This window comes from Diabrotica undecimpunctata, chromosome 1 (genome assembly GCF_040954645.1).
Source record: "Diabrotica undecimpunctata isolate CICGRU chromosome 1, icDiaUnde3, whole genome shotgun sequence".
NCBI classification, from domain to species: domain Eukaryota; kingdom Metazoa; phylum Arthropoda; class Insecta; order Coleoptera; family Chrysomelidae; genus Diabrotica; species Diabrotica undecimpunctata.
Window position 1 is genome coordinate 157393314 of NC_092803.1, and position 16214 is coordinate 157409527.

The window sequence follows — 16214 nt, forward strand, 5'->3', positions numbered from 1 at the left end:
CTAACCAATTGTTTATCAAACAACTAAAAACTACAGGCCTTGTAGTTTTTATTTTATTTTATGATGCAAATACTTGGTTTTACTAAATAATATAGTTATAAAAACATATTGTACTATATTTTTTTAAGGTTTCTAACATTTAAGTTATATTCTAAATGCTAGTTCCTTTCTTGTATATTTTTTTGGTGAAGTTTAATTTAATATTTAAATCCTTTTGTTTATTATTTAAATGTCCTTTTTAAAAAAATAAAATCATAATAAAATGTTTTTAAATACATTTCTGGGTTAAAGTAATACATTCTAGTAAAAATCTTTGCAATTAAGCACACAATACAAATATAAATTTAATCTATAATACCAACAGCAAGAAACGCAATGTATAATCACTTATCTATAACAAATTGATATCAGTTTATGTTAAATTTTATATTTAAGTTGAATTGTTGCATGTTTTACATCTAAAAAATGTCTGTAAGAGTTTTTCCTTTTATTTGTGTTTCTTGCTGCTGACACATTTCTGTTATTTTGAGCATATATTCTTCAGAGATTTACCTTACGGTATGCCAGCAGGCTATAGCTTTCCTAGGACTTTGCGTCATGTCAACCCAGTGGTCCTTTTCGGGACCACTTTCCTTAGGGCCTACAGTGCAGCTGCCGATTAGTGAGTTGTTGACGATTATGTCGGTACCTTGGTCAAACACCGATAACTAGATAATTAAACATAAAATCAAATTGATCAACTAATATAACGCAAGTTTTAGATTTTTTATCGACTAAGTTCATGTAATGTAAAATAATTCAATCACTAGATAAATATAATGGAATCTGATTGGGCATCTAGAAGATGAAGCTTTTAAAAGAAAAGAAAGATTAATAAACTTAAAACGGAAAAGACAAAGTCGTAGTTCCCAAAATAATAACAAAAAGGGCACTAAGGTGAAGCTCTTTTAACACCATAATTTAGAAGTTACAAGTTTAGAACAACTGGCTAGAGTCTGCAAAATCCAATATGGTTATAGACTAACTGAGGAGCAACTAAGCAAAAAACAATAAATCCAGTTTTAGACATTTTTTAAGTAAATACTACAAAGTACTTGGTTTAGTTCAATGTACATCGCGAACTATTTATTTCAGGTAATGTGCTTTATATCCAATATATTGCTGTATGAATATTTCAAAACGAAACAAAAATGCATTAAATCATATTTTCAGACCAAGCAAACTGACATAAATCCATCATATTTAACCAAACTGCAATAAATTCTTGAAAATATATTTCTGTGAAAGGTTTTTTCAGTTAAGCAAATTACCGAAAGATGGAAATCACAGTTCTGTTCATTTTGTTATGCGTAAGAATGTATTTTGCTTACTTAGGTACTTTAGAGGGACTTGTTTGTTTGTAACGTTGCATCAGACACTGCGTTAGTTTACTAGAATGGAAGAAATTAAATCTAGTATTTGTGTAAAAGATGGTAACAAGGGAAGTCGAAAGAGAATGGCTAAAGTGTCTAAAAGATTGGTCAAAAAAAGTAAAAGGTAAAAACACATTAACATTTATTATTTCTAACGGTTTTAAATGGTGATTTAAATTACGTGTAGTTGTGAATATAAAGATCTCTTACTAAAGAAGTTTGGGAGGCCATGCAATAATTCAGGTAAGAGCTTCAAATGCAGTAATATTAAATTATCTGATATAAGACGATTAAGGCAACCCTTTTACGCTACGACTGATAAATCATAGCAAGATACATAACTATCCTACATGATAACCGTTGGTCCCGTGGAAATAAAACGAGATATCAAGCCAAACTCTCGCTCTCGCTTATTTAATACTCTTTATCATATAACACCCATAAAGGGTGCCAGACCCACAAGAGTTTGTCTAAAATTCTTGTCAACAGCTCTATGAATCAGTGAGCGAAGAGTAAATAAAGTTTGTAAAAAGAAACACAATACTGTTGCACTAAAAGAACGAAGAGGGGGAAAGGAAGGGGGAAAGGTTTCTCATAAAGATAAAGAAAAATTTTATTGAATTTATTGAAAACCTAAAAGGCTGCGAAGTGACCAACAGATCAAAATCAGATCAAAATCAGAAGATGATCTATTTATCTGAAAACCTAAATATATCAAAATTCTATAAACTACACATCTCACACTGTACTGATTATAACCGTATTACCAATTAGACGATGCTTGCCAATATTTTTAGAACAAAATTCAATATCGGATTGTCTTCCCCTACATCTGATTGCTGTTTTCTGTGTACTTGAATAAAGCACAAAATTAAAATAGCAAAGGATGTCATGGAAAAAGGGACTTGATGTTACAGTGGGTACAGAATTCATAATAAAAGAGGCAAGGCTTTTTATGAGTTAGCAAGAGAAGTGCCACCGGATTCAATCACATTTTGCTTTGATATGCAGCAAGTGCAGCCCCTTCTACGAACACGGATTAATGATGCTTTTTATGTTCAAGAAGTGAGTTTTTACGTTTTATGCTGTGTGGACATGCACGCTAAAAGTAAAATAAATAGTATTCTACACATGGACAGAAAATATGGCAAGACCAGGATGGAAGTATAATCTGCTTTACTTTGTCATCTGGATTAGTTATATCTTGAAATTAAAAAAAAAGTTCGTTAATTTTGTGACGGATGTGAAGGGCAAAATAAAAACACCCATGTTATCCATGCCCTTTACTATTATCGGCTGAAAGAAAAATTGAATGAAAACTTTACTGAAATTCATCTTACATTCCCTGTTCGAGGTCACAGCTTCTTACCAGCTGACAGAGTATTTGGGCGCGTTGAAAAAGCCTTAAGAAAATATAATAATAGTCTCCCGTTTTATACCGCTAGCGGCTTTGGGAGTATAGCAGGGTAGTCTGCTATATCTAGGGCCTACGGTATACAAGGAAGGTAACATGGCCAGTGCTACGCTTCAACCGCCTATTATTACCCCTGGTTTTACCCAAGGTACTCATTTTATTCACACTGAGTCGACCTGGGGCCTATAGACATTTTTAGAAATGTCTAGTTGTCGAATTGTCTTGCCGGCGGTAGGATTCGAACTCCGGACCACCGACATGCGAGGCAAGCATCCTACCGCTTGCGCTACGCAGGCCCCTTAAGAAAATGTGCTGCTTTAAAGACAAGAGAGAATATAAAGAAATTTACCGCTCTTTTGGAGCTGTAAAAAGCCTTTTATCTGATTGGATTTTGTATGATGTATGATTAAAACAATTGCAATCATATTTAAAAAAAATTAATGGAATATCAGATGTTAAAAAAATTATATTGACGAAAAATTATCCTCCACCAATAACCATCACTTGCTTTGAACACTTTAGGTTTGAAAGTAACTCTGAAGTACCTAAAACGTTGCTTAAGACAGGTAAAAAAGACTCATAGTGTATTGACACTAGTTAGGAAGATCACTAAAAGAAAAGAAAAAAATCGTTAAAAAATACATGAATGATACAAGAATTTGGAAATACGTGGGAAGAAGAAAAAGACCCTAAATGGTATGAGGATATTCTAGAAAACCGAGAAGATAACACCGCTAATGAAGGTGAAATGGAAACGGAATGTGATTGTCTAGAAGATGATACAGGTCTACATATTTGAGACTTCTATTTGAGGGGTCTACAAAAAGAATTATTATCGACTTTATAATTTCTTAATAAATATGGAAACCTTTTCAGCATTTAATAATGTTATATTTCATATTATATTTGCTTTCCAACAAATTTAATTAGACATAAAATAAATTTCTTACCTCAATGGCAGCATTACCCACATGATTTGCAGCCAGTGTAAAAGTGAGTGCTTCGTTCCAAACAGGGTTGCAGCTTCCTTTTTTAGTTGCGGTCTTTTTCTTTTTAGTTCTCTTTCCATTTACTATCAGGTACACTTTAACAAATGTTTGCAAATCTAAAATAAATATACAATAATACGTTAAATAAAATGAAACTGAAAAAACAAATTCAAACGTTTAAAATTTGGGCATAATTTACAAAAAAAAATTTATAAAAAATTAATATTACAAAAATTGTCAAAATGTGCACCCAGATGTCAAAGAAAAAGAAAAGCTTAAATTAAATGAATAGAGATAGTTTTGTATGACATTACAAGACGTTTGGCGAGATAACGAGACTTTGGAAAAAATATCCTACGTAAAATTTTTAGTGCTCTACAAAGGTAGCCTTAATATTATTTAAGATAAAAATAAAATAATATTATTTAGATAAGCAATACCTGTGTTTCCTTTACACTGCGACACAGAAAGATTCCTAGCTTTTAAAAGAACTACAGTCAATCTTTCAGCTGAAGGCAAATAACTAAGAGACACCAAAATCTCTTGTGTATCTTCTCTGGGTTTCTTATTTCTTGTAATCTCGCCCCAAATTTCTACGCTATTTGCAACGTCAAACTCGCTCATGACTACTGATACTTCTCCGATTATATCATTTCTGGAAAATCTGAAAAAAATATATAACAGATAAGACATAACAGTGTTACATAACAGTGTTACAATGATATGGGATCTACTTTCATAGAATGTCTCCAGACTTGTTTTTAAAACTCTACAAAAGTTATGTCAGACCTCACCTACAATTTGTAGTGTCAGTTTGGTCACTCCATTTCCAAAGGGATATTAGTTTATTAGACGGAGTACAACGAAGATCTACTAGGCTACCATTTTGTTATGGAAGATTAAGCTATGAAATCCGACTAAGAAAGCTCAAGTTGCCTTCATTAAGTCATAGACGAGAAAAAGGGGATGACATACCTCCTTATAGAATTCTTAGGGGACAATTTTTGGAGAACATCAAACTTTTTTAAAATTAACGTAGATGACAGACTAAGAGGACATAATTATAAATTGAAAAAGGAGTATTCAAAACTTTTTAAATAGGTAAAAAGAAATAAAAATAAGACTTACTCACAATCAATTTATTCTACCACCAACGCCCGATTTTGCATACTATAATAATTCAAAACTTTTTAGTCACCGAGTTTTTGATAAATGGGACGGACAGTTTAAGTAATGACATAATAAAAGCTACTAGTTTAAATAGTTTCAAAAATAAGTTTGATGAAAGCTAACGGAATATTGTACCTAGTCTTATGTTAACTATAATGTTTGTATAAGGTTTGTATTTTTTGTTTTGTTTTGTAAATTGTTGAAGTGGTAAGGATATATTTGATAGATCCTTTCTAGAGAACATAAAACAACTGGGTCTAAATGAACATCTCTATAAGGCAATGCAGAAAGCTGTACTCCTTACGACGTCCTCGAAAATTTTTGGGAGATACTCAAGCATACCAAGTAACCTAGGGCTCGATGGCACGAAAAGAGTCCCACCAGAGCTTAATCCTTTTGATACCGTAGGTATCTGGGATGGGTGAATTTTTCCCTCAAAAGGAGTGTGAGTTGTATGGCTAAATCTGGTTATAATAAAAGGAAAAAATTAAGAAGCTCCTCGACATCTCTTTGTAAATATTTATAGACGGCCATTGGTTTAAAAAAGAGTTAAGCTTTTTGACAAAACGCATGTTATTTTTCTATACAGTACCCTGTTTATAATATAAATTATACCGTAATTCACAAACAAGCTATGAGTTTGGGCATCGAAATTGTAAACCTCTATACCAGATTGTTATCTTGACGGAAAAAACTTTCTTATTTCCCAAATGACTCATAGATTTTATCTCTAAATTATTACGACAGTCTATCAAAATATTTACTATTTATTGTTTTTTATAATATAACAATATAATTTCATCAGAATCTCAAAACAAAATTATCTTCAGCTGTTGCAAAACCCGTTTTTCCTTTTTGGATGAGTATCTTTCTATGTTTGCTATTTTATTATCGCTAATAAAATATATAATGGACTAATTAATATCTAAGATCTAACATCACAAGAAAAACCAAATGCAAAATATACAAGATCTTGATAAAACCGTTCCTTGTATATGAATCAGAGACATGGACACTGTCCATGCGATGGGAAACTATTAGGTACGTTTGAACGAAAAATCCTTAGACACATATATAAGGGGGTGAAAGAAAATAACATATGGCGCAGAAGATATAATTTTAAAGTATACACAGCATACAATTAACCCGAGGTCATAACATCCATAAAGATCGGACGTCTGCGCTAGATGGGCCATGTTGAACGGATGTTGGAGACTGAAATACCAAAACATATAATAAGGCAAATACCAGTAGGGAGAAGGTCAAAGAGAAGACCCAAACTTAGATACATGGAACAAGTGGAACAAGATTTGAAAACACTTAAAATTACCAACTGGAAAAACAAAGCAAGGAACAGAACAGAATGGCGGAAAATCCTAAAACAAGCCAGGACCCAGAAAGGGTTGTCGAGCTACTGATGATGATGATGATCTTTTTATGTTCATTCTGTGGAATATCTTTTAGGTTTCAGGTCTACAATGGTGAACTCTTCTTTCATAGACGGTTGTGAAATAGCTTAAAGAAGGACTAGAGAACAGACAACATTTTCAATAATATTTGTTTTATATGCAGCAATCATATTCGAAGCAGAAGCAGTTTTCAAATCTAGTATAGAATTTTGATTTGAGCTTATACGATAAGGCTATAACGTTGAATGTGCTAGGCTACCTGCTGCTCTTAATTAATTTTTTTATACAAGACAAGACAACACAAGAGACACCGATATTAACAGATAACTATACGAGTACATATACTGTGTAATATTTAACCCATTATACCATGATTGTAGAGAATGGTAAAACATATTTCACGAAATTCGCGACATCTGTAAATTAGGTTGCGTCTTATCGATCGCAGATATAGCGCATTAAGGTATAAAATGCAATTATTGACATCCTTATGTGCCAACATAACTTTAATTTAGGACATTTTCATTCATTTGATTTATAGTGGAATTCATTTTGTTGTGTAGTTACTACAATTGCGATTTTGTTGGTGGTACAAAAACGAAATTATCCATACATATTTTTTTACAAGGTCGCAGAATATAATCCAAGGCCATGTTTAGTCAAAATTTTAAATTGTAGTCAACGCGACTCATAAATTACTTGGGAAAGTAAAATATTTGGGAAATAACTTTTTTGATGAGTCTATATTTTATTTAAATTCGTTTTTTTTCAAACAAAACAGTAAAGAATATAAAATAATTATATTTTCGATGAACAATCAGTTTGCCAAATTTGACATTATTAGTCTAATGTCAGATTCTTGGTTTTTCATACTGAAGCTTGAGAAAAAGATTTTCGAACAGCAAAACGCCCAAGTAACCGGCCAAATTACCTATTTTCTAGTTTTCACTCAACTGCATTTTCTACGTAAACACGGTTTACAGAATAATTATTTTAAATACCTGTCATAATCGAACACTTGTAATACAAGCGTCTTGGACTGCAATTCCTCGTGCGATACTGGAAACTTAAAATGTTGATCGAAAAGGGGATTGGGATCATTTCGGCAAATATTTGTTTGTCGTTTCCTGGAATCCACCTCTGGTGTAAGGGTTAAGCGGACGTAGGGGTCGTTAAATCCACCCTGGTCGCTACTGGCGAGATCATGAGCTGAAAGAAAAATATTATGAAAGAAAAGAAATATGATTATCAATTAATTCTTTTTAAAAACAAAAAGGGCCCCTCTATTTGTTAAATAGGTCACTTGTATACATTAAAACTTTTTTTTTAATAAAAAAATCGAACGTTAGTTTAATGCATTTTTAATGTAGTTTAAATCCGATCTGACATATTTTAATATGATATTTTATACTATACAGGCGGAACCTATTACTGGTTAAAATTCAAACTACCAATGTCATTACTCTGAGAAAAAGCTCCTCATAAGCAGGGATTTGTCTCTTCCCCTAAAACTACGTCTAGTTAAATGCTACATTTTTCCGATCTTACTGTATGGTGTGGAGGCCTAGACGCTGACGGAGACGCTCACGAGAAAACTAGAAGCATTCGAAATGTGGGTGTACCGACGCATTCTTCGTATATCCTGGACCGAACATGTCACCAACACAGAGGTAATCCAAAGAATCGGAAAGGAGAAAGAAATCGTGAATACAATTAAACAAAGAAACCTTGAATATCTAGGCCACATATTGAGACACGATAAGTACCGTCTACTGCAATTGATTGTCCAGGGAAAAATAGACAGTAAGCGAAGGCCAGGCAGGAGAAGACACTCGTGGCTCCAAAATCTGAGGAAGTGGTTCGGGCTCACATCGGTCGAACTATTCAGAAGCGCCGCAAATAAGATCAGAATTGCCATGTTAATAGCCAACGTTCGCAACGGACAGGGCACTTGAAGAAGAAGAATGTCATTACATTTATTTTTATAAACTATAATACAATGTCCGATTAAATCCTTAAAGTAAACAGAAAATACATTCTAAAACTGTAAACTATGAAGTCTTAATGTGAACTTCTTACGGTAGAAAAAAAAGAGGAAGACTCCATCTTAGTTGGAGAGAAGGCATCAATAGAGAAATGAAAGACAGAGACATAGAATGGATGAATCGAGAGGAGTGGCAACTGAGTATCGGAAGACGTAGGAGAACATTTTAAACCAATCTATATATATATATATATATATATATATATATATATATATATATATATATATATATATATATATATATATATATATATATCAATAGAGAATTCAACGTAGAGTTTAAAAATGTAACGAAATTATCATTTATAGTTTTTGAGTTATTGATAAAAATATTTTTATTCCGGTCATTGTATATATTGTATATTTTTCTCGCAAAATAAAAATTTCATTTAAAAAACTCGATGTCGAGTTGGTCCGCTAGTAGTATCTAATGAAATAGGTTGAGGAGGGGAGAACTGTTTGTCTCAAGTTGGTTATTCAGAATTATATCTGTGTTTTTTAATTTGTTGATTTCCATAGATTCTAAGAAAGATAGGTTAAGGCCTTTATTTTGAATGTGAAGAATTTTAAATTCGTCATTAAAAGAATGATTATGATCTAGAAGGTGAAGTGCGTATGTAGAATCTGTTTTTCTATTATTGAAAGCCCTTTTATGTTCTGCTTTTCGTTTATTAAAATTTCTATTAGTTTGACCGATGTAAGTTTTTTGACAGTCGCCACATTTAAGTTTGTACACACAACTGTGTAAGTGTTTTTTATTTTGGCTCTTGTTGTTTTTAATATATTTGCCGAGGTTGTTATTTGTTCTGAAAGCTGGTGTTATTCCTTTCTTTTTTATGTGTTTGGCTATTTTTATTGATATTTTGCCTGTATATAGCAGAAGGTACTGGGTTTTTTCTCTGGTGGTGGAAATACTAATTTCAGGGCTTTCTTGTGTAGTTTTTGATTCAACATTTTATTCATTGTTTGTTCGTTGTATCCATTGTTTACTGCTATTTGCTTAATGATATTTAATTCTGTCTCAAAATTGTATTTTGACATCGGAATTTCTGTTAATCTATGTAACATATTATGATAGGCTGCCAGTTTATGTTGTGTGGGATGGGATGATGAATTATGAATAGTCGTGTCAGTATAGGTAGGTTCATGAAATATGGAGAAGTCATGTTTGTTTTTAAGTCTGATAATTTTTAAATCTAAAAAATTTATGGATTGATTTTGTTCTGTTTCTATTGTAAATTCAATATGACTATGAAGTGAATTAATATACGATAAAAATTGGTGGAGTTGCCTGTTAGTTCCCGTGAAACATACCTGTACGTCTTCTACGTATCTCCACCAATATAAAAACAGTTTGAATATGAGATGTTTTGAAATCTTTGTCTCTAGATGATCCATAAAAATATCTGATAGCAATGGGCTTAGAGGATTGCCCATTATAAGTCCTGCACCGTTATTTGTATATATTTCATTATTAAATTCAAAGTAGTCCTCGTTTATGCAAACTTCAAGAAGATGTAAAATTTCAGATGTAATGATTGGATTTCTACTATTTTGGTCTAAAAGGTTTTTTACTAGAATAAAAGTTTCTGTAGGAGGGATACTAGGAAGAAGATTTTTTACGTCAAATGAAATTAATCTGGAGTTGTTAGGTAACTGAAAACAAAGTTTTCAGTGTTTTATTGTTACATAAAATGAATTTCCATTAAGTAACGGTCGAATCCATCAATTATATATATATATATATATATATATATATATATATATATATATATATATATATATATATATATATATATATATATATATAATATGAAAAAATTAAACACCTTGGGGAAACCAACAAAATTATGAAAAATTCTGCGCAGTGTTAAACAATAATGAGGGATAACAAAAAATAATTCAAATAAATAATATATTATTAAAATGGAGAATTGTGAAGATAATTTAATTTTACAGGTAGAACCCTCAATTCTAGAATATTTTAAGTTTGCTCCTTTAACTTCATGTAAAGTAAAAATAAGTTTTTAAGTAGAAATAAATGAATATAATGATGTAGATAATATAAATTTCAATCAATATTTTTTGTGACTTTAGTATAAAATAAATTAAATACCTTCAATTCACGTATTACTGCGTTTTTTAGTTATATGCATTAATTACATAAAAGCATTAAAAGCATATTTTAGTGCATATTTCAACTGTTTTTTGTGCATATTTGCATGCATATTTTAGGGTTTTTTAAGTGCATATTTCCCGAGCTCTACTTATTACAAAACTTGATTTGTTTAATATTACATTTAGTTATTTTAGTTGGTAAGTTATATAATTAAATTAATACAAAATAACTAGTCAATGATTTTACTTTTAGTTACTTTTCAGAATTAATAACTTATGAAAAAATAATAAAATATCACCCGAAATAAGGGAAGTTGTTTGCCTACCCTTTACTAATGTTGAAATAATTTGTGTTGCTAGTGGTTGGATTTAGGTATAGGAAATATTAGTACCAAACGAATTGGCTTAAAAAAATATATCGGAAAATGTAATAAAATACAAAGTGTTCTATTTAAAACAAGCAACCTATGTCTAAAATACCAATGAGTTGGACACATGGAGTTATCAGGAAAGCAATTTTTGTTTATTCGTTATAATTTTATATCACTAGTCTCGTTATTAATGGAGATTTATCTTTATTTTATCTAGACTTGTATTTTCTCAAACTTTTGAAATTTTTGAAATTTCAAAGCCCTTAGGGCTTATAACTATAGCACTTATCTCTATAGCACTTATATTTAAATAATTCATATTAGCACTGAACGGTTAAATTTTAAGAACTATAGATACACATTACTTTAACTCACCTTCAATCAGATGAACTACTAAATCACTTTTATCAAAATCATAAGATAGTCTAAAATGCAGTCTTCCTAGGCTTGGAGACGACTTTGGCGCCGCAATGAACAAAGGTCCATCCTTTCTTAAGTACAAATCAGGCTGGATGGCTCCTAAAGGACTTGCGGGCGGTGGCACTCCTGTCGTATCAGGAACGGTGACTGTTCGGTGTATAAAAAGTGGAGACAAACATCGTCCTAGGCCGGTCCTGGGTGAGGCCGGAACTGGAGAATTACAAGAGCTTGTAGATCCTCCTAGAATTGAAAAAAAATGTGTAACAATTAATGGATTGGCAGCAAAATAAAAATAACAATAAGAAATAGTAAATAGTATCGAAATAATTGTTAAGTTTCTAATTTCTTGTCGCCATGTAGGGAAAAAGAGGTCACAGTGAGACAAAGACATTTTCCAAAATTTGGTAAATTGAATTTCGATTGTTGGCATCGCTAAAAAACTAAGTTGGCTATGATATTGATCTTTTAGAAGCAGTGACAGTTTGAAGCATTTTGTTCTTAGTCGATGTCAAGTGTTCAGTCATTGTCAAAGTAATTATTTTGCTCGCAAATTTAAAGTTTGTCCTGTGTTGCCAATGTCCGGGTAATTATCCGATTTTCGGATAATTTCGTGGACCATCGGATAATTTTCGGATTGAACAATTTTTTGGATAATTTCGGATAATTCAAGGGTCTATCGACTTTTTATTTTTAAATATAATTTAAATTTTTATAAGCTTAAATAGCTAAATTTGCGAATGTACATAGAACTGCAAATTCTATTCTCATATACCTAATCGAAGATGATGGAACCTATGAATTATTTCAGCGCCCTCTGTTGATAAATAGTATAATTTTGGTTTACTATTTTACTGTACAAAAATCCACGGATCTTTGGAATTGACAAAAATCGAATTTCATTTCAATCCAAGTCTAAAAGGTCGAAGTAATCAAGTAATTCCCCTGTAGGCTAGCAAGCGAAGAAAATTTCCATTCCATGGTGGCATGCGGCATTACAAAACAAATAATTTACGTGTAAAAATCAAGTTTTGGTCACGAGTTGTTTAGGATTAACACTTCGATACACAAATGTGGACTATCAGAGGGGGGTTTTTGCTCAAAAGGCTATTTCTTACATAAATAAATAATATACATATCTGGTTTTTTCAGTAGATACCTTTAAGGCACCCAAAAAAATGTACCTACTTATCTAAATATTTTACAAAAATATAGGCTTTTATTTTTGAAATATAAATCATTTTGTCCTAATAGACCAACATCGTGTGGTCGTCTAACCATATATCGGCTGTGAATTAAAGTCCCTTTGGACGCAGAATACAGCCAAAATGGAAGGCTAAGAAATTTGGGAATTATTGAGTCAATAAAAGAACAGGAATTGTTATCCCTTCTTTACTTAGTTTTTCAGTTTTTCAACTTTTTATTTAGCTTTTTTTATTTATTCATTGGTATTTGATTTAGCTGTACCTAGCTGGTTTCTACAACGTATTATGATTATGTATGTAAACAATAACTGTTTTTAATATAGGTTTTAGGAGTTAATAATTTGTTAATTTGTTGTATTTATGTATTATTTGTTATTTTTTATTTAAATAAATATTTTTCTATCAAACTAATCTTGTTTTCTTGCCATTTGTCATCTACCAATGTGTCAATGTCAACTGTCAATGTCAATTATGCCTTTAAATTAGTCTTCTTTTTCGATTTTTATGAATTCGGATATTTGGTTCCTAACATTCGAATAATTTCGGATATTTTGCTCCCAACAGTCGGATAATTTCTATTTTTACATTGGCAACACTAAGTTTGTATGAAACAAACTATTAACAATAAAATTATGGTGTTGATAGTAACCGATAATTACGTATTTAAGGTAAGTCTATGGCATGTTATTTTCTTACGCATTAGTTTCAAAAATATTTTTAAGTCGTTTAACTGAATAAATTGTAATGTTGGTATCTACGGTGAGATATTTCATATGTGGGTACAATGAGACATTTTATATTTTGTGTCACTGTTCCCTTATAAAATTATGTTATTTTCCTTTTGGTAAAAAATTAAACTAACTAAACTTACTAGTCATCGTTTATTTGCAGTATGGTGCGACCAAAGAAAACTGCAAAAACCGTTGGTCGATCCACGGACAAACAAATAGGAGGGTGGTATTTTTAGTTACAAATGGTATGAAAATGTGCTGTGCTGCCAGGGAAACAAACTTAAGCTTCCAAACTTTAAGCAGGTATGTAAAAAAATACAAAGAAGACCCTACTTGTAGGATGAGTCCTAACTACAAAATTAAACAAATTTTTTCGTCACAGTTAGAAGAAGTTCTTGATCAATATTTGTGATTTGCTTAAAGATATTTTATGGGCTAACTGTAACCAACTATCGCAAGTTAACCTATGATTTGGCCAAAGGTAATAATATTAACCTACCGGACAATTGGGAATAGTCAGGCCAAGTATCAATATATTGATACAAAGGATTTCGAAAAATTCATCCAAATTTTGGCCTACGAACCCCTGAAGGTTGTAGTTTAGCTGGGGCAACAGGATTTAATCCTGATAATGTAAAATTATTTTTTGAAAAACTAGAAAATGTTTCAAGAAGGCACGAAAATTTCTCAAATGGCCTCAGAATTTATAACCTGGATGAAACGGGGACTTTGACAGTCGCAAACAGTTCAGCTAAGGTTGTAGCCCAAAAGGGCGTCAAGCAAGTTTCGACAACTCAAAGTGGCGAACGAAGATTACTAGTTACCACGTGCTAGCTACGAAAACCGGCTGGATGAACACGCAGTGCTTTATAGAAGTATTTAAGCATTTTATCAAGCACACCTTAAGTTTAAAAAAAAACCCCTTCGTTCTTAATAATGCACAATTAGACTCAAATCTCAATAGAAGGAATTAATTTGTGCAAAGAGAATGGTGTTAATCCTAACAGTTCCTCCTCATTGTACACATAAATTACAGCCGCCTGATGTAAGTCTTCTGAAACCTTTTCATATATTTTACAATGACGCCTTACATTCGTGTCATAAAGCTAATCCAGCAACACCAGCAACTATATATCATGTGACATCATTTGTAGGAGTGGCCTATCCTCGAGCTGTGACCTCTGTAAACATAGCTGCAGCTTTTAAGAAGACAGGCATTTTTCCATTTAATCGGCATGTCTTTAACCTATATAGATAAACCATCTCCCCCAGAATCGTTGGAAGAATTACCTTCTACTTCTACTAGTGAAATTCAGCTTCATCAACTTGACGAACAAAGGAAAAAACACCAGAAAAATATATGAAATTACGAGGTGGGATTTCTGTGGAAATACGAGGAACGTTTTCAACGTACCAGCAATACGCAAAACAAGAAAAATGGAAAAGGCAATAATCGCTACAGATACACCAGGGAAAGACGAGCTACAAAAAATTAGAATAAAGAAGACGGCGATTAAAACTGTTGATTCCATAGAGGAAAAAATGATAGAATCTGATGACTCTTCCTCTTTAAAATTTTCAGTTCACGATTCAGATAGTTCAATAGGCCTTGAAAATTCAAATAATGCTAAGAAAAGTTTACCAATTTAACGGTTGACCTATTCATAGTTTCAAGGATTCAAGTCAAAGATTTCATATTGGCTAGACTTGATTATGATGCCAAAAATAAAACAGCGAGAAAGTATTTTGTGGGGCAAGTTGTAAAACACAAAATTATGGCTGTCGAAGTTAACTTTATAAGAAAAAGTTCAAAAAACAATAAATGTTTTGTATTTCCTAATGTCACGGACATTTGTACTATTTCTGCAGGTCAAATTGTTAAAATACTAAAAGAACCGCATGTTACCAGATGGCGTCATTTTTTGTTAATTTAGTAACTAATACTATTTCTTAAAACATGTATGAGTGACCCAAAATATATTTTTCTTCTCTTTTTGTAACAGATCTTAATAAACAGCAATAAATTTCGATTTAAGAAAACTGTCTATTAGTTTGAACAATAATACATCAAAAAGATACTGTTGTCTCTCTGTTCCCCCAAGGAAGGGTACAGGGAGACAATTGCACCTATTATTTTGTTTCAGTGAAACTTTTTTCTATACGATATTTTTGGTACTTTAAGTGTTCATATGAATTACCAATTAACCTAGTCATGTCTTTTCGCCATACTTTAGTAAATAAAAACATTTTGAAAAAAAAAATATGAAGACCTAAAGTTTTTCGTCTCAGTGTACCCACGTTTCCCCTACTACATGTCCTATAAAGAATTAAGCATTTTTTTATCTACTCCCTCTTTTTAAAGTTTCTTAGATTAAAACGATTTGTTGTACAATTGTTTTAAGTGGAAATTAACCACAATTTCATTTAAAAATACGTTTAATTTATCGTCTTGATTTCTACAGAACGATTACTAAAGTGGTAATTGAAATGTCAAACTTGTCGTTAGTTCCCTAAAAATAATAAATAACATCAAAATATCTAAAAGATATTATTAAAATTTCTTTTGTCTGTCGACTGTTAAAAGAGTATTATAGTAGTAGCGTTATAGTAAGTAGTACACAGAATCAAACTTATATATGGTATCATCTGATATTTGAAGTAAATTTAAACAAACAAAGTCAAACAATATTTATATTAAAACCATTTAATCAGCAATACTGACAAATTTAAGAACAGTAATTTATTAAAATAATAATTTGAAACTATTTGTTTTCAATCAATAATAATTCACATTTCAATTCAATTCAAATAAGTCAATAGCACGAAAAATTTTAATGCAAAACGAATAATGTTTAAATTGTTTTTATTTATTAATGTTTTTTAGTAGTCAGTGTAACCACCCCTAGCCCTTATGCAAACTTTAATTCAAACCCA

At 31.5% G+C, this 16214-nt stretch overlaps 1 protein-coding gene across 1 annotated transcript in view; it reads right to left on the bottom strand.

Annotated features, from left to right (window-relative positions):
• Positions 1-451: 451 nt before the first annotated feature.
• Sytbeta (Synaptotagmin beta) overlaps positions 452-16214 on the bottom strand; it is a 142462-nt gene continuing 126699 nt past the window's right edge. The window contains exons 4-8 of the mRNA XM_072520311.1: positions 11303-11587; positions 7396-7603; positions 4256-4479; positions 3777-3931; positions 452-707 (exon numbers count right to left, since the gene is read on the bottom strand). Of these exons, the coding sequence (XP_072376412.1) occupies positions 549-707; positions 3777-3931; positions 4256-4479; positions 7396-7603; positions 11303-11587 (1031 nt within the window). The 3' untranslated portion in view covers positions 452-548. The remainder of the gene's footprint in view (positions 708-3776; positions 3932-4255; positions 4480-7395; positions 7604-11302; positions 11588-16214) is intronic.